At 44.2% G+C, this 18,019-nt stretch overlaps 2 protein-coding genes and 1 long non-coding RNA gene across 5 annotated transcripts in view; 1 reads left to right on the top strand and 2 right to left on the bottom strand.

Moving 5' to 3' along the window:
• LOC127054470 (uncharacterized) overlaps positions 1–18,019 on the top strand; it is an 82,588-nt gene that overhangs the window by 17,768 nt on the left and 46,801 nt on the right. The window lies entirely within an intron of this gene.
• The window catches only part of LOC127054460 (pulmonary surfactant-associated protein D-like), a 66,743-nt gene that overhangs the window by 20,854 nt on the left and 27,870 nt on the right, over positions 1–18,019 (bottom strand). The gene's annotated exons all lie outside the window — the stretch shown is intronic.
• LOC127054467 (pulmonary surfactant-associated protein D-like) lies at positions 1,384–17,913 on the bottom strand. Its single transcript, XM_050960683.1, has 4 exons — positions 17,847–17,913; positions 3,590–3,681; positions 2,921–2,996; positions 1,384–1,863 (listed from the first exon to the last, which is right to left on the bottom strand). The coding sequence occupies exons 2-4, from the start codon at positions 3,653–3,655 to the stop codon at positions 1,487–1,489; spliced, it is 519 nt and encodes a 172-aa protein (XP_050816640.1). The 5' UTR covers positions 3,656–3,681; positions 17,847–17,913; the 3' UTR covers positions 1,384–1,486.

Here is an 18,019-nt window from a genome sequence, read left to right as displayed (position 1 = left end):
CTGCTGTTCCCAGCTGGCCTGAGTCTCTCACACCTTATAAAGGCTAGTCGGTAGAAAAAGGAGGGAGTTAAGTGAGTGGACAGCGATGCTATTCAGTGTGGCAATGAAAAGAGCCATGCAGGCTGTTTCTCAGAGATAGGGAATCAGATGGACCTGCCTGAGCTATGGATAGAGAGATTAAGCTAGGTATGGAAAAATGCATCTAGGACTGTTTTTTTGTTTGTTTGTTTGTTTGTTTAATAAAGTTGCTATTGAATAAATTAGATGACATAACTAAAATGAGGAAGCAAAGATCCTCAGTTCATCGGACCATAGTAGGTACGAATCCAGAGTAAAATAGTTGAGTCCATGAGGACCTTGAAACAAGTTCCTCACATCTCAGAGCAGGACGAACACGGAGATGAGGTGCTTCACCAAACACCAGCAAAGTAAGGCTTCAAGGAATTGTTGAAAGCTGCCTTAGACCGGACAGATTTCCCTCTGGAAATTCTGGGTAAATGGCCTGGAGTCCCTTTATTTCAAGTACTATTCATGTTAAGGCAACTAAGCACATTTCCAGAATTTTTTTCTGACCCCTCTATTATCAATGGCATTATCACACCAGAGTCCCTATGAGCACTGCAGCTTTCCCTTGATACTGTACAATCAATGTTAGATGCTAACCTCAACAAAAGTGAAATAATACATGAAACAAAAAGCATTAATCCAACAAAAGTGTATCAAACCACCAAGCAGTGTGTTTGTTATCTTGTATCACTGGCCTTTCTCCTCTCTCCCATTTCCCTTATCATCTCCTCCAATTTTGTCTTCTCTGTCTTGTCTTTATTTAGATTGTAAAATCTTTGGGGTGGGGTTTTGTCTGTCTGTAAAGTGCCATGGCATTTGTGAGTGCTGAATAATGAGACTTAAATCCACAATGTGCCCAAACTCCAGTGGGCTATCAAGGGACACATGACCAAAAACTTCCGGAATCTCTCCGCCCATTTCAAGAACCTGAGAACAAGGCTGTAAATAAGCAGCCTGTAGACCTGTAAATGGTTTTAAACAGAGATTAATGAAAATCCAGCATTTCCATTCTCTTACATTTCACTTTAAGACAAGTATATACTTATAAAGCTAAGGCATTCTCTGCTGGAACTATGTGGAGCAGAATGGTCATCTTTTGGCATTTTTCATGAGACACAACCCTGATCTGTATTTCTGTCAGTTCCTCATGATAGTCACTTTTGTTCAAGTCTCGCAGCACTTGTAGTATCTCCTGTTTTAACCACCTATGAACACAGTTCAAGGTTGCATGATGGTTTTATTGCAATTCAATTTATCATAATAGAAATTTCAGCACGATTCAGCATATCTATATCTTTACATCACTGATGCAGCACACTAATCAAAATGTGAAGCTATTGTAAATCAACAAGGTTATATAAGTATTAAAGCTGCAAGCCAACTTGCACTAACTGATTTTAATTTTAAACCACAAGGGAGATTAAAATTCACAGATTATTAACCGTTTATCATTACAGGATTTGTCATTACATCTGCCATCTGGATATACTTCTACACAGTCTTCAATTCCACCAACATTATTTGGTTCTCCTGCAGCCCAGTTTGAGTATCCTATTGCTTCATCACTTAGATACTTAAATGAACCTTCTGTTTGTATATTGTTTATTCCGATAAATGCTTTTTTGTTATGATGAACTGCTATTTGTTGTATGGTGCTGTTCTCTGCAGAATTCCTTGGAGAAGCAATCAGGCCATCAGCTTGGGAACATGTGGCTTTTGAGATCTCAAAGTCACCTTCAGAGCCATTGGCTTGAAATGGTTTTTCACCGGCACTACTGCCATTTATGAAAAAACAAGCTAGAAAAAACACAGAAGTACAGTACATCTAAATTACTTTTTTCACACACTTTTCTTTACATTAGAGAAACAGGTTCTAGGACCCTGGAAGAAAAGACAGTTATTTTTGTTGATTCATTCTGTCAGACCAGCTGAGACTTATGCACACTACCCAGAAGTTTAAAAGGGGAAGAATATTTTACTGGTGCAGAGAAAACTATGGACAGAGGCAAGAGGTCTCAGGAAGACCCTATAACAACCAGAAGAAATCTTAGGTTGAGTCTTATGCTTTATTATTGTTATTTCAGTTAGCAATGAAGGCATAGCATGTTTTTACTGTCCTAGAGAACAGACGGGGATTGAACACAGTACCAGAGTTTGAATACAATTAACCACTGCTAGCCTCATATATTGCCATGTCACTATTGTAAGGTGCAGTGTTTGGGAACATTACCGCAGTACTTTTTATGAGGCCAGGCCCATTGGTCTTGATATGGCACAGTGATATGGCACATCATTCTATTATCTCAATTAGCATTTGCACCTCTCTTTACAGGTAAGAATCAGGGGCCTGTTCCTGTACCAGAGGAAGTAAATGGGAAATCAAGGGGCAGAATGAGGCCACATGTGCTGTTGATGTCAGAGAGTGGTTGTCTCCCACTATTCTTTTTGGTCACAGGACAAATCAAAAATCATTTCAGACACAAAGTGGACCCTACGCAAGCCACACTATTTCATCTTAAGTATTATTTGGATGGGATGTTTTCAGCACCTGATCCCTCAGCTATTCCCAGATGTATTTTCCTAATTACACCCAACTAGAGACCTGCCAAGGCTAACTATACATGTGAGAGGGTTAGACCTGCACTGCCCATACTGTAGAATTGAAATACTTATTAAAACATCCAACAAGTACATAGAAGTTTGAGGTATGAATTAAGTGCCAAAAGCCCAGATCAGATGCCAGATATGAATCCTTTTTAACTCTGAAGAAGTACGCATGTAGATCTGCATCCACATTTCTCAGTTAGGGCTTATCTCTCACTGACTGGAATGAACAGCATTTAATTTGTCTTACTTTTTAGTATTTTGCTGACAGTAGCTTTCAGGGCCTTCAGTTGTTCTTGCAAAACACTTATTTCAGTTTTTAAAAGCTCACATTATGAAGGAGAAAATAATAGTATTGTTCTAATTGTGTCACATTAAAATACAGAAGGTTTTCTAAAAGTTTAAAAAAGCCAGAGAAGTCACCTCCAGAACTAGTAATGAATCACAAGTGTAACACCAAAGATACTGTTTTTGATTTCTTGGTTGCTCAAGAAGATACAAGTTTAAAACTGAGGTGTTGAGGCCACAAGTCCACTGAAAATGAAACTACCTGTTCTCAATAGCACCTGCAGCAATGCTAGCTTTTCAATTTCATTAAAATTAGAAGCACATCCTTCATCCCATGAACCCAGGGATCAGGTACCCATCACTGCAGTGTTTCGCTCCTATAGGATGTTTGAGTTCATCAGACCAGCTTCTGGTAACCCTGGAGGCTCACTCACTTCTCTCCCTTGAAAACCAGACTGTCTGATTTCCCCAGTGCTCACCTCTGAATATTTCTCCCTCACTCAGAAAGAAGCAGCAAAGCCTTACTGGAACATTTATGAAATGAAAACCATTCAAACATCCATAAGGGCCTCTCTGTCTGCCCTGTTGGGCTTCTTCTTTATCCCCCCCTCAAAAGAGGGGCACTGCTTACCTCTGCCTCCACAGTCTCCCTTTGGTCCTTCTGCACCTCTGGCTCCTTTTGGTCCAGGGGATCCATCCTTTCCTGGAAGACCTGGTATCTCTCTTAATCATTGCAATGCAATGTGTTTAATTCAGGAAAAAGGAGAGATAAAATTAAGGCAAGTAAACAATAGAATTTGTAGGTGTTAAGAGTTTGTGATGTCATAATTAGAGATGGACGAAGATTAGATCATCAAAACAATGAATTTTGGGAAAAGTTCAGATCCTGATCCAGATCCAAACTTTATAACTAGGTTCTATTGCTACAATTTAAATATAAAATGCAAATATCTGAAAAGTGTTCAGAAGTTTGGTTTGGATTCACTTCTAAATGGAAATATTAGTATGTGAGTGTAGCTGGAATTCCTAAAATGTTTCTCAGCATTTAAAGCCATATTTTCAAAAGACTTTGGAACCAGATTTTGAAGTGCCCAGCATCCAAAATTGGGTCAAGATCTTCAAGAGCTTAAACACTCTCATTGTGACACTTGCAGCTTAATATTCAAAATAACTCCGCACTCAGTGCACTGTTTTGAAAATATGGTGCTTAAATGGGAGCTATGCTCCTTTGAAAATTTAGTGACTCTAGTCTATAATCCCTTGTGCCTCCATTGCCCATCTCTCAAATGGAGATACTACTCCCGTCTTTCTTTCTTTCTCTCTCATCTATTTAGTTTGTAAGTTCTTCAGGGCAGAGTTTTTCTCTTACCATGTTTTATGTACAGTGCCTAATACGATAGTTTTCAAATCTCAGCTGGGGACTCTTAAGTGATATTGTAATACAAGTAAATACTGCGTACAGTGTACTTACAGCATAACTATTTATAGTACTTCTAGAGAGTGGGCTGAATGCCTCTTACAAACTATGCACAACTTTATAATTAAAGAACAGACTTAAAAGAGAGCAACAATACCATCCAATCACTTACTTTGCAATGCCTGGTTTTCTAGAAAAATCATTCACAGGAAAAATTTACTGTGAGTTTGACCCCGTATTTATATGCTACAGATTAAGTAACATGAGCTCTTGTTTCTAAGCTATGCTCATTTACAAGAAAGAAAGAAAGAAAAGAGTTAAAACTGGTTAAAGGCAGGGCTGTCCAGAGGATTCAGGGGGCTTGGAGCAAAGCAATTTCAGGGGCCTCTTCCATAAAAAAAATTGCAATACTATATTCTCGTGGGGGCCCCTGCGGGGCTCAGGGCAAATTGCCCCACTTGCTCCCCCTCACGGGCGGCCCTGGGAAAAATAAACCTTCCGCATCTCAGCACAAACCTAGTTTTGAGAACTTCTTTACAAGGTATCACTGGTTCTTAGCATCAGCTAGTGCTAAAAGGCACTAAAGCTCATTAAAAGGGTTGGACAAATATTTTCCGTCAAAACTTTTTTTGGATAGAAAACTAGGGGGTTTTAAAAAGCAGAGAAAAATCACCGACAATGTCTGCTTTCCTTCAAAATTTGTGGTGGTTTTTTTAATTGAAAAGCTCAAATTAGTCTGCTAAAACCTGAATATGGTTTGGGGTTTCAGATATGTGTGGCCAAATATTTGCTGCTTGCTGTGTTTGATTGTTTAAAGAAACAATAAAAAAATTCTACTTAAAAAAAATCCAAAACTTTGAACCACCTCAGCTTGTGACCAAACGTCTGAGCCCATCCAATCAGAGATTTTTCCAGGTTTCTGATACTCTGCTGGCTTCCTTGACTCATATCTGTATCCATAACTTTGGGTTCATTTAGATTAGAACATAAGAACAGCCATACTGGCTAAAACCAAAGGTCCATCCAGCCAAGTATCCTGTCTACAGACAATGGCCAACGCCAAGTGCCTCAGAGGGAGTAAACCTAACAGGTAATGATCAAATGATCTCTCTCCTGCCATCCATCTCCACCCTCTGACAAACAGAGGCTAGGGACATCATTCCTTACCAATTCTGTCTAACAGCCATTAATGGACTTCACCTCCATGCATTTATCTTTTTCCTAGAAACTGGCTCCATGGGGTCCCGCACAAACTGGAGACAATTACTGTGGGTTTGTCTTTAGTATAGCTTATGTACATACTCCATGAACTGAGCATTTGAGCTTGTTCCAGAATCTGGGATGAGCCTATGTTGTGAAAACTGAAATGCTCAAAATAGCATATGCATGTGAATGGACACAGGGTGCTAAAATTAAATTAACCCAGGGGTTCTCAAACTGGGGGTTGGGACCCTTTGGAGGTCACAAGGTTATTAATGGGGGTCAAGAGCTGTCAGCCTCCACCTCAAACCCCACTTTGCCTCCAGCATTTATAATAGTGTTAAATATATAAAAAAGGGTCACACTCAGAGGTTTACTATATGAAAGGGGTCACCAGTATAAAAGTTTGAGAACTACTGAATTAACCCCTTTGAAGCCTCAGGGAATGCAGGGGAGGGGCGTCTCTCTTGGTAGGGTTGGGAAGGAGGTAGGTGGTATACGATATTGTTCTTCTCATGTGATCCCTCCCCCAGTGGCTAATTTTAAATGAAGTTACCCTCCCCTGACATGAATCTCCCTTTGGCACTGAAATTAAATATAGACTATAATATGGCATTTGAGAAGTGAAAGGGATGGTAGCCCTAATGGAAAAGCTAACAGCTTGGCTCTTCTGCAAGCCTCAAACTGCTGAATGAGCTTTACGATAGGGAAGGCTGTGCCTCCCAAACAGCCTGGCCCTACCCCTGATCTGACCCTCCACCCACTTCCTGCCCCCAAATGCCCACCCCCCTCAGAATCCCTGACCCATCCTGCTCCCTTATCCTCTCACCATCCCCCAGACACCCCTCACCACCACCTCTCTGGGACCCCACCCCTGCTCCCTGTCCCCTAACTGCCCTGCCCCAACCCCTATCCACCCCCCCGCTGAGCCCTGACAGACCCCTAGAATGCCCACGCTCCAACCCCCTCATTTCCTGTCCCCTGACCACCCCCACCACCTCTGCCCCTTCCCTGTCCCCTACTGTTGCCGGGATTCCCTGCCTCTTATCCACGCCCCGCGGCCCCGGCCCAAGCCTCTTACCGCCAGCTCCCCCCTCACCTGGAGCCTCAGCGCGTCGCATCCAGGAGCATCCCTGAACAGCAGTGCAGCGTGGCTCCGGCGAGGCCTGAACTCCTCCCCGCTCAGAGTTGCGTGGTAAGGGAGTGGGGCTGGAAGCTCCAGTGGGGCCTAAGCTCCCTCCACTTGGCTTGGAGTTCGCAGCCCTGCTCCCTTACCACATGGCTCTGAGTGGGGAGGAGCTCAAGCCCTGTTGGAGATATGCTGCAGCTGTTCAGGGACGCTCCTGAATGCGCTGAGGCTCCTGGAGAGGGGTGGAGGCAGAGGTGGGGTCGGGCCAGGGCAGGAGCCTCAGCCGTTCTCTTGGGGGCTCCTGCAGAACCTGGGGTCTGGGGCGAATTGCCCCCCTCCCCGGGTGGCCCTGGTTAAAGGAATCAAATACATACAATAATTGCAAAGTTCTTGGTTCAGGCTTATAGCAGTGATGGAATAAACTGCTGTCTTAAGTCAAGTCTCTGGTTGCTTCCAAATCATTGGAAGGTCCTCAGTCCAATGGTTACAATGCTCCCATTAGTATAAATCCATAGTCCAGAGGTTTGAGCAGGAAAGAGGTAAAATGGAGAAGTTTCCAGAGCCTTTTAAAGCTTCTGTCATGTGGAGGGAAACCCATTGTTTCAAACAAAGCCCTCAGCACAACTAGTGGAAGATTAAGGTAAAAGAGGGAGTTTGGAGTCACATGAGCAAGTCACATGTCCATGCATGACTTCTCTTAGTCATGGCAGGAAATTCCATTAAGACAGTGTTTCTCAAACTAGGGTCACCGCTTGTGCAGGGATAGCCCCTGGTGGGCCAGGCCGGTTTGTTTACCTGTCCTGTCCTCAGATCCAGCCGATTGCGGCTCCCACTGGCCGCGGTTAACTGCTTCAGGCCAAAGAGGACTGCTGGAAGCGGTGTGGGCCGAGTGACATATTGGCCGCTGCTTCCAGCAGCTCCCATTGGCCTGCAGTGGCAAACTGTGGCCAGTGGGAGTCATGATCAGCTGAACCAGCTGGGCCGGTTTGATAGATAAACAAACTGGCCCAGCCTGCCAGGGGCTTTCCCTACACAAGTGGCAACCCCAGTTTGAGAAACACTGCATTAAGAATAGACACACATCTTCCATTGTGAGTTAAGTGTTCTTTAATTCTATTTGAATAATTCCTTTAAAATGTGCTGTCTAAACTCCTTGTTGGTGCTGACCAGAAGCAAACACCTTAGAAATACAGGCATATAGTTTAATACTACTAAGTTCATGTACAAAAATGATAGATGCATTCAAATAGCATAATCGTATTCAGCAAATCATAACTTTTCTACAGACATCTTATCTGCCACATTTTGTACAAGATTTGTTGCAATTATATAACAGTGGTAGCAACAATGATCTACCTGGTTCTAGTTTAATCAGTTAACGTCACACCACTAATGCAAAATCAATGCAGGAAGGGTTATCCTAGACATTGCTGAACGCATCACAGGAACTTCCATTCTTGGTTCTGTATTACTAGATCTTCTAACCCAAAACTAGAAATGTCAGCGTATAACAGAAATGGTTTATCAAAATCATGTTTGTCTAAAACAGGCTTTTTCTTTGTAAGGTTCATTATGAAAGTAACAATATTATTGAATCGCTTTACAAACCCCAGGTGTTAAGGCTGAATCCCCACTCTGTCACTGTGAGTGCAGAAGTGGGGCCCACAAGGATTTAAAAAAATAATACTGGTCATTCTAGGCTTGTATTACACTCCCAAGGTTACAGCTTTTCTCTGACCTTGGCTTGGTAAATGTTGCCACCACCCAAATTGAACCCCCTTTGAACCCATGAAGGAGCACTTGGGAATTCCTCCCTGTGGGGTACCCTCAAGCCCTTTCACCCTCACTCTGGGGAAGAGCTGAGAAAGAAAACAAAGGAAATTAGCGGTGGCTATCAGCTAATCCAACAGCACGTGCAAACCTTTTAGGACACCAAAAATCCAATCTTGTTTGGAAAAAAAGGAAATTTTATTAAAAACAAAAAGGGTAAAAATACATCTGGAACTCAAGCTTTTTGCTAGGTCTTAAAAGAAACAATTCCAAAAATTAAGCACCCAATTAAGCTTTCTTAGCGGTTTAGCTTAAAGGTTACAAGCAAACAAAAGCATCAGGGGTTAGCACAGAGGAGATCCACAAGCCTTGAAAATAAAAGAAATAAACCTGATTGCATTTAGCTAAATATTCTGATCTACTTACTCATTTGGAGTTCAGATAAATAGTTCTAGGTATGATTTATGATCATACCTGACTTAAAGCTGCTTATAGCATGGCTGCTCTGTCCCTCCAGCCCATAGACCAACACACAAAGGGAAAGTTTCTTTCCTCATTTCAAAAAGTTCTCGTTTTTCCATTGGATCTTTTGGTCAGGTGCCTCCTTTTTTTGTCTTTGCCTGGGGGACTTTTTAACCTTACAGGTAAAGCAAGTAAAGAACAGCTACCAAGAGGGATTTTACAGCTAACTGGCTGGCTGGGTGTCCATCAAAGGGAACTATCCCCCCCTCTTTATTTATCACATACTCTCCAAATCACAGACAGTGCTGGTCAGTCTGGTTAGTGTCGGATCCACACCAGCTGGGATTTCTTCCTGGAGGTTTAGGAAACAGAGTTAATAAGATACATGCATCTCTAATTTCACTAATAATTATATGAAGAACTAAACAGTAATTTTTTCAATGACTACAATGACTTAGAATACAGGGAAATTTTCACCCAGCTGATTCTGGGAAATCTTCCCAGGAGAGTGCATCAGCCACTTTGTTAGTGGCTCCTGAAATGTGTTGTATTTCAAAATCAAAGTCTTGGCCCACGTCCAGACTAACCCGCGGCATCGGTGGGTTAAAATCGATTGCTCGGGGATCGATATATCGCGTCTAGTCTGGACGCGATGTATCAATCCCCGAGCGCGCTTACGTCGATTCCGGAACTCCATCAACCCTAACGGAGTTCCGGAATCAACACGGAGAGCCGCAGACATCGATGCCGCGCCGTCTGGACGGGTGAGTACCTTGATTTTAGAAATTCGACTTCAGCTACGTTATTCACGTAGCTGAAGTTGCGTATCTAAAATCGATTTTAATACCCTAGTCTGGACGTGGCCTTGGAGAGCTTCTTCTCCACTGAAGAAGTTTTTTGTTAGTCTCTTTGACTGTGTGAAACCACTTCAGTGCAGCATGGTCAGTCTGCTGGTGGAACCTCAGTCCCCAAATATATGGGCATAGCTTCTCCAGAGCATACACAATGGCATAACATTCTTTTTCTGAAACTGACCAGTGGCTTTCCCTCTCAGAAAGTTTTGAGCTGAGAAACACAACAGGATGGACTTGTTGATCTGGTCCTTCCTGCATTAAAACTGCTCCTACACCATGCTCAGACGCATCTGTGGTTATGATAAATGGTCGATCAAACTTTAGGGCTCTCAGTACAGGGTCAGATGTAAGGACCACCTTAAGCTGGCTAAAGGCTTTTTGACACTTCTCAGTCCACTGAATGGTAATTGGCTGTTTTTTCCTAGTCAGGTCTGTCAGTAGGGTGGCAATTTGGCTGTAGCGTACAAATCATCTGTAATATCCAGCCAAGACCAAGAAGGATTGGACCTGCTTCTTTGACTTAAGGACAGGCCAATTTTGGATAGCATTGACCTTAGCCTGTAGGGGGTTGATAGTTCCTTGAACCACCTGGTGTCCAAGGTACGTTACCCTGTTTAGGCCTATTTGACACTTTTTGGCCATAACAGTTAATCCTGCCTCTCTTATGCACTGGAAGACAGCTAGGAGGTGTTCCAGGTGTTCTGCCCATGAATCTGAGAATATAGCCACATCGTCAAGGTAGGCGATTTCAAATTCCCCAGATCCAGCCAGAAGGTTATCTACCAGTCTCTGGAAGGTGGAGGGTGCATTTCACAGTCCAAAAGGGAGCACATTAAGTTCATACAACCCTACATGGGTGATGAAGGTTGACCTTTCCTTGGCGGGGTTATCTAGCAGCACTTGCCAGTACCCCTTAGTTAAGTCTAAGGTGATGAACTGGTCATGTCCCAGTTTCTCCAATTGCTCATCTGTGTGTAGCGTTGGATAGTTTTATGGGCTAGTTATGGCATTTACCTTACACTAGTCCACACAAAAGCGGATTTCTCCATCTTGTTTGGGAACCAGAACCACTGAAGAGGCCCATGCACTCTCAGGGTGGTAGATTACACCTATCTGTAACATGTCCTTGATCTCCCTTTCTATTGTGGTTTTCGCTTGAAGGGCCATCCGATAGGGTTGGGATCTAATTGGGCAAGTATCACTTGTGTCAATGGAGTAGTATGCCCGTTCTGTCCATCCTGGGATGACTGAAAACATTGATGTGAAGCTGCTGCAAAGCTCCTGGATTTTCTGTTGCTGCTTATGCCCAAGTGTCATGGAAAGGCTCACCTCTTCCACATCACCATTGCTTTTTCCGTCATAGTAGACTCCTTCAGGCCACTCAGCATCATCTATCTCCTGGGCTGTAAACTGGAGAACCTTGATTTCTCAGGAATAAAAGGGCTGCAGAGAATTAACATGAAATACTTTAGGTTTTAGGGTAGGATCTGGGACCTCTATGAGGTAATTAACAGTTCCCAGGTGCTCTCGGAACATAAACGGCCCCTCCCATGACACTTCCATCTTACTGGCCTGGAGCGCTTTCAGGACAATGACTTGGTCACCTACTCTGAACGTATGCTCTCGGACATGTCTATCATACCAGGCCTTCTGCTCTTGTTGAGCATCCTGTAGGTTTTCTCGAGCAAGGGCTAGAGAGTCTTTGAGGGTGTTTTGTAGTTTGGTTACAAAGTCCAAAATGTTAGTTCCTGGAGAAGATGTAACCCCCTCCTATTGCTGTTTCACCAACTGTAATGGCCCCTTAACTTTGTGGCCATAAACGAGTTAAAAGGGTGAAAATCCCAAACTGGGATGTGGTACAGCCCTGTAGGCAAAGAACAACTGCTGGAACACTAGTTCCCAATCACTGGAGTGCTCATTCACAAATTTACTTATCATGGCCCCCAAAGTCCCATTAAACTTCTCCACTAGGCCATTTGTTTGATGGTGATTCACCCCATGAGCATCTCAAAGATGTTTCATGGTCCCTACCAGGAAGTTAGTGCCCGAATCCATAAGGATGTCTGACAGCCAACCTACACTGGCAAAAATGTCTGTCAATGCCTTGCTCACGCTTTTAGCCCTGGTGTTGCTTAGAGCTACTGCTTCTGGCCATCAGGTTGCAAAATCCATGAAAGTCAGTATGTTCAGCTTTCCTCTGGGTGTCTTCTTAGAGAAAAGACCCAGCATATCCACAGTTACATGCTGAAATGGAACCTCAATGATGAGGAGTGGCCTTGACTTGGTCTTGGGGTTTTCCCACCCTCTGGTACACCTCACAAGACTGGACATAAGTAGAAATGTCCTTGCCCATTCCCTCCGAGTGGAATGACTTCCCCAAACAGTCCTTGGTCCTGTTCACCTCAGCATGGCCACTAGACTGATCATGGGCTAAGCTCAAGAGCTTTTTCCTATACTTAGTTGGAACTACCAACTGTCTCTGAGGATACCAATGTTCCTTGTACCTACCAGAAAGAGTGTCCTTGTATAAGAGTACTCTTTCTGTACCAAACCTGGACCTGTTAGAAGAGCCAAGAGGCAGTGGGTAGCTCCATGCCGCCGTCCAAGATCCCTTGAGTCTCTCATCTGCTTCCTGCTCTGCCTGGAACTGTTCCCTTGATACTGGAGACATTAGTTCCTCACTAGGTTGTGGACTCTGGTGGGGTTGCAAGCACGGGCTCTGGTGCTGACTCTTTCGCCAGTTCCAATCCTTGGGCTGGTTCTGGCTGGCTTCCAGAAACTGGATCTACAGCTGATGCCATAGACTCTGGCCTGGAGTCTCATTCCACCACCTCTGGCTGGGTTTCTGTAGGAGGCTCAGGAATGGAGTTAGGTGTTTAGGCTGACTGTGGGTGACCATCCCCATCCTTTTTGTTAGCCTTACTTGGTTGGATAAGTCTCCCAGCAACATGGGAATGGGATAATAGTCATAGATTGCAAAAGTCCATATCCTTGACCAGCCCTTGTGCCAGGCAGGCAACTTGGCTGTAGACAAGTTAAAAGAGTTGCCTTAAAGGGTTGCACCATCACTTGGGCCTCTGGGTCGATGAATTTGGGGTCCACCAGGGGTTTGTGGATAACTCACACCTGTGCTCCAGTGTCTCTCCATGTAGTAATCTTCCTCCTGCCCATACTCACAGTTCCCCTTCACTCTGGGGGTATTTGAGAGACATCTGAGCCTGAAGGCTCTTGGTGGGACTCCAGGGTGATGAGCTGTAGTCGGCAGGTGCTCTTGGGGCAGCTGACTATCACATGCCCCAACTCATTACATTTAAAGCATTGTCTAGCTGTGTGCTGGCATGAGGTGGGTGGTTGGAGAGTGGGGTGGTGGGACGAGAGGGCTTCTGGGGTCTCCCTGGCTGTGTGGAGGGCTGCTCCTTGCAAGGTGAGGCTTTGGGCTGACCCTGATGGTGGAGTATTGTCTCGGGTTGCCCCCTCTGATATTCGCTTCAACTGCTACTAGCTTTCTTCTTCTCCACCACCTCCACCCATTTGGTCTCCTCAGTTACAGTTTTGGGCTTCCCATCTAGGATGCACCTTTCTATTTCCTCAGGAACACCCTCTAAGAACTGCTCCATTTGCATTAGGAAAGACTGATCTTCCAGGGATCTAACATTTACTCCTGATATCGAGGCATCCCAATTTTTTATAATGTGGTAGGCGCGTCAGGAAAATGCCACATCTAGTTTCCACCTTAGGGCTCTGAACTACCGACGGGCCTGCTCGAGTGTTAGCCCCATTCTAATTCTGGCCTTTTGTTTAAAATGGTTGTACTCGTTCATGTGTTCTTTAGCATTTCAGCTGCCACCTCTGCTAAGGGCCACTGAGTTGCGGCCTCAGCTCCACCATATACTGGTCTATAGGGGTGTTGTACCCAAGGCAGGCCCTTTTGAAATTTTCTAAGAAGGCCTCTGTATCATCGCCAACCTTGTATGTGGGGAGTTTCTTAGAATGGGGAGCGATACCTGGACAAGAATTGTTAGGGTTACCTGGTTGATCCAGCTTAGCCTTTTCCAGCTCTAAGTGCTTCATCTCTAACTCCACCTCCAAGCGCTTCCCCTGCATTTCCACTTCCAGCTCCAAACGCTTCGCCTTTCTTTCCACTTTTGCCTCCAAGCACTTCACCTGTCTCTTCTCCTCCACTTCCACCTCTCTTTAGTCCTCCGTTCCAAGTGCAACATCTGCAGGAAGAAATCCCTATCTTCTGTAGTCAGAACGTGGTCTGGGTTAAGGGCATCCCTCCAGCTTGGCACCTGGATCTTGGTTGGGGGAGGGCTGACCCTTCCCTCCTGGGAAGTCCCCTTTCCACCATCCACTCTCCTAATTTCCATCATGGAGCTGGATGTCTGGGTTTCAGCGGGTCTGTCTTCTCCATGGCTGCCGCTTTGGGAAGACTGGTTTTTCTAAGGTTTTAGTGTCTGACCTCAACCTCATGCACAGCCAAATAGAAAAATGTGTCCTTTTAAAATCCTAAGGTCTGTGCTTCTGGTTCAAAATGATCTCACTGCTCTGCCACCATGTTAGGGCTGAATCCCCACTCTGTCACTCTGAGTGAGGAAGGTGGGGGCCCGCAAGGATTCTAAAAATTAATACTTGCCACTCCAGGTTTGTATTAAACTCCCAAGGTTACAGCTTTTCTCTGACCTTGGCTTGGTAAACGTGGCCACCACCCAAATGCAAAAAAAAAAACCTTGGACCCAGGAAGGAGCACTTGGGAATTCCTCCCTGTGGGGTATCCTCAAGCCCTTTCACCCCCCTACCCCCTCCCAGGGAACAGCTGAGAGAGAAAACAAAGGAAATGAGCTGTTGCAACCAGCTAATCAAACAACATGCACAAACCTCTTAGGGCACCAAAAATTCAATCCTGTTCTTAAAAAAGGTAAATTTTATTAAAAACAAAAAGAAAGGAAATACCTCTGGAATTTAGGCTTTTGCTAGATTTTAGAAGAGCAATTCCAAAAATCAAGCACCCACAATAGCTTTCTTGAGGGTTCAGCGTAAAAGTTACAAGCAAACAAAAGCAACTGGGGTTAGCACAGAGGAGTCCACAAGCCAGTAAGAAATAAAAGAAATAACCCTAATCACATCTTTTTAGACATTCCCTAATTTTACTTACATATCTGAGGCTCTAGATAAGTAGGCTCAAGGTATGAAATGATAATCCATAATAATACCTGTTTTAAAGCTGGTTACAGCATTACTGCTCCATGTCCCTGCAGCCCAGAGAACAACGGACAAAGGACAAGTTTCTTTCCCAATTTTAAAAATTCTACCTTCCCATAGCTCTTTTGGTCAGCTGCCCACTCCTTTTATTTTACCTGTGGGCTTGTTAACCCTTTACAGGTAAAGCCAGCAGAGAACAGACCAAGAGGGATTTTACAGCTGGCTGGCTGGCTGTCCATCAAAGGGAGCTATTCTTCTCCGCATCTTCATGTATCACAACATGTAAATAAGGTATGTCTCGGTCTCATTATCATCCCTGAAGTACTCTTGGATTCCATGCATCGTGACTCCAGGGGGCACGTATCAAAGCGATGACAATAACAGAAGTCATTGTGTGGTTAATTCTCTGCAAAAGGTACTAATTAATTGAGCTTGATTAATGAGTCTCTAATTTGAGGCAATGAGGTCCGGGAATTAAATTATTTTGTATAGAGCTGAAATAAAAAGCAAACTGCCATGAATACCATTTTACTTTAACTTTTAGGTCGTTGGGCCAAATACTGATAGCCAGTGATCTCTCACATCTGCCAGTCAGTGTAAAATCAGGAGTAATGCCAGTTAAGCCAAAGAAGATCTAGTTAGTATAAACTTTGCATAAGGGAAAAGAGAATTCAGGGCAATGGAACTTTTGCCATTAACTTCAGTGGGACTGGGATTTAGTGCTCTTTCTTTTTAAGCTTCACAAAAAATTATCCAACCCTTAGCCTGACTCCCATATTTCCTTTCCCCAAAGACTAATGCACAATCCTTCCAGAGTTAGAAACAGGACCTACTTGTGGAGAACTGAGCTCCTTGGCACTAGCTAATAGACTACTGACCCCCAGAGCTAACAATGTGATCTAGGAAATCACAGCCTTGTTTCTTCCTGCTCTAACCATTAGGGCACATTTTGTTGGGAGTTGGGAATAGACACGATTCAGGCGTGATAATTTGCTAATCTTTCATCAAAAAGCGTTCCTCTCAGATCTTCACTGGCTTCCCTGCTCTCCTCCCTTCATCTCCAAACAAGGAAACAGTGAGAAATTAAGAGAAACAAGAAGAGTGAGCACTGAAGGAAAAACTCATTGCAACCCATTGTTTCAAAAACAGCTGATGATGCCATAAGGTAACAGTGAAGACAATTTCAAAGTAACAAGTTATTCATCTCTCCAAATAAATCCCGATGCTGCCCCTCCAAAAATCCTCCCTCACCTACTCCCTCCCTTTGCTATTTGCCTGCTCATCTGCCAGTGCTTAAGACTCCTTCAGATGTTTTGTAGCTTGCCTGCCCTGGCATCCCACACATACGTACCCTCTTATTCGGTTCTCGGCTGCTGCTTTGTTCCTCTCACTTCCATACACAGAGCTGAAGTGCCTGCCTAGCTTTGCAAAATGGTGGTGGGACTCTCCAGCTGGTCCCATCTCTCCCTGTGCGGCACCTGAGAAAAGTCCTGAAGATTTTCTGTCCCAACACCCCTGCTGATGGTTTAGGTAAGAAGCACAAATGGCTGCTTCTTGCATTGACTTTTTCTGTTTTCCCTCCAAGTGCTAACAGGCAAAGAATAACTTTTCTAGAAATAGCAAAAAGATAGCTCTACCACACTTACTCATGTTGAGTAATACCCTACTCCATGAGTAGTTCCAGTGATTTCAATGGGGATTTCTCATGGAGTAAAGTACTACTCGGCTTGAGTAAGGGTGACAGAATTTGACATCGACTCTTTAAGAGAGTTATACCAGAGTGTGTCAGAACAGAATTTGGTCCCAAGTGATGCAGTGATACTCTCCACTTATCCAAGATACAGTAAGAAATAGTTGAGAAAAAAGAGACATCTGCTTATTCTATGTGGTGCTCCCTATTCTTTAAAAAAATAGAAGTGGAATAAATTCAACATAAAGAGGCATTTCTCACTGCCAGTTATAAGGAAAGTTGGGTGAAAGAGAGACAGACTTTCTAGAATGACTATTCATGATTAGCTTTGAAAATGAGTAGCAGGCAGGATCTCATATTTCAGTAGGTGAAGTTCAATAGCTCTTTTTGTTGCATCACCAATAAGCCACCTATGGAACAATGTGTGCTCACCGTGACACAACCAAGTACTCTGACTACAATTCATCAACATACAGACACCCACCAACATATAGACACCCACTTACCAGTAACACCAAGGGCAAGGGGACAGGAAATGGAGGCCAGTGTCCCAGACCTGGGCTTTAAGATGAGGAAGGGGAGCTGAGACTGGCATTACCTCATTGGCAGGCTCGGGTGCTGCAGTTACTTTGAAGAGACAATGGGGGCAGGGGGTGAGTGCTGGTGCAGAATGCCTCCTGTCTGCACTCACACAGCACCAGGAGCCCTGACCAGCCCACTGCTGCCATGGAACGATTACATTGATACAGGGACAAGGGTGGACAAAAACAAAGGAAGAGGAGAGAACAGAAGTTGGTAAGAGGGGCCGGAGAGAAGGGGGAACAGCGAATGGGGACAATATGCTGGGTGAGGGGACAGAGGCAAATAGTAGGAGAAGGAAACACCCAGGGAGTTGGGACAGGTGAAGGGTTGAATGCTCTGAGGCAAGAGGGAGTGGAGCAAAGAGATTGGTATGGGATTGTTGACTCTGTGGGACAGGACCACAGTAGCCCTGATTCTGCTTCTAGCCTTGGGCCCTGGAAATCCCAGAAGCAGTCCCATAGACACAAGAGTCACAACAAACAGCCGTTATCCCAGAAGCCTGAGATTCTAAAGGGGAAACCACAAATTCAGCTATTAGGGAGAATTTATCTCCAGAGTCATCATCATCATCTTCATCATCACCTTTCTCGTGCTGAGGTCACTGGGAAGCAGCAAGACCCAGAAATCAGCCAGTCACACCTGCTTGTAGAATAACTGTCTGAATTCCTTCTGACCCACTGTATCCAAACCAGAAAGTGAAGGCTTTAGTTTGCTCAAATTTTAATAATTACCTACCAGCACCTACCTTTACTTGC

This window comes from Gopherus flavomarginatus, chromosome 6 (genome assembly GCF_025201925.1).
Source record: "Gopherus flavomarginatus isolate rGopFla2 chromosome 6, rGopFla2.mat.asm, whole genome shotgun sequence".
NCBI lineage: Eukaryota > Metazoa > Chordata > Testudines > Testudinidae > Gopherus > Gopherus flavomarginatus.
This window is presented reverse-complemented; position numbering and strand designations above follow the sequence as displayed.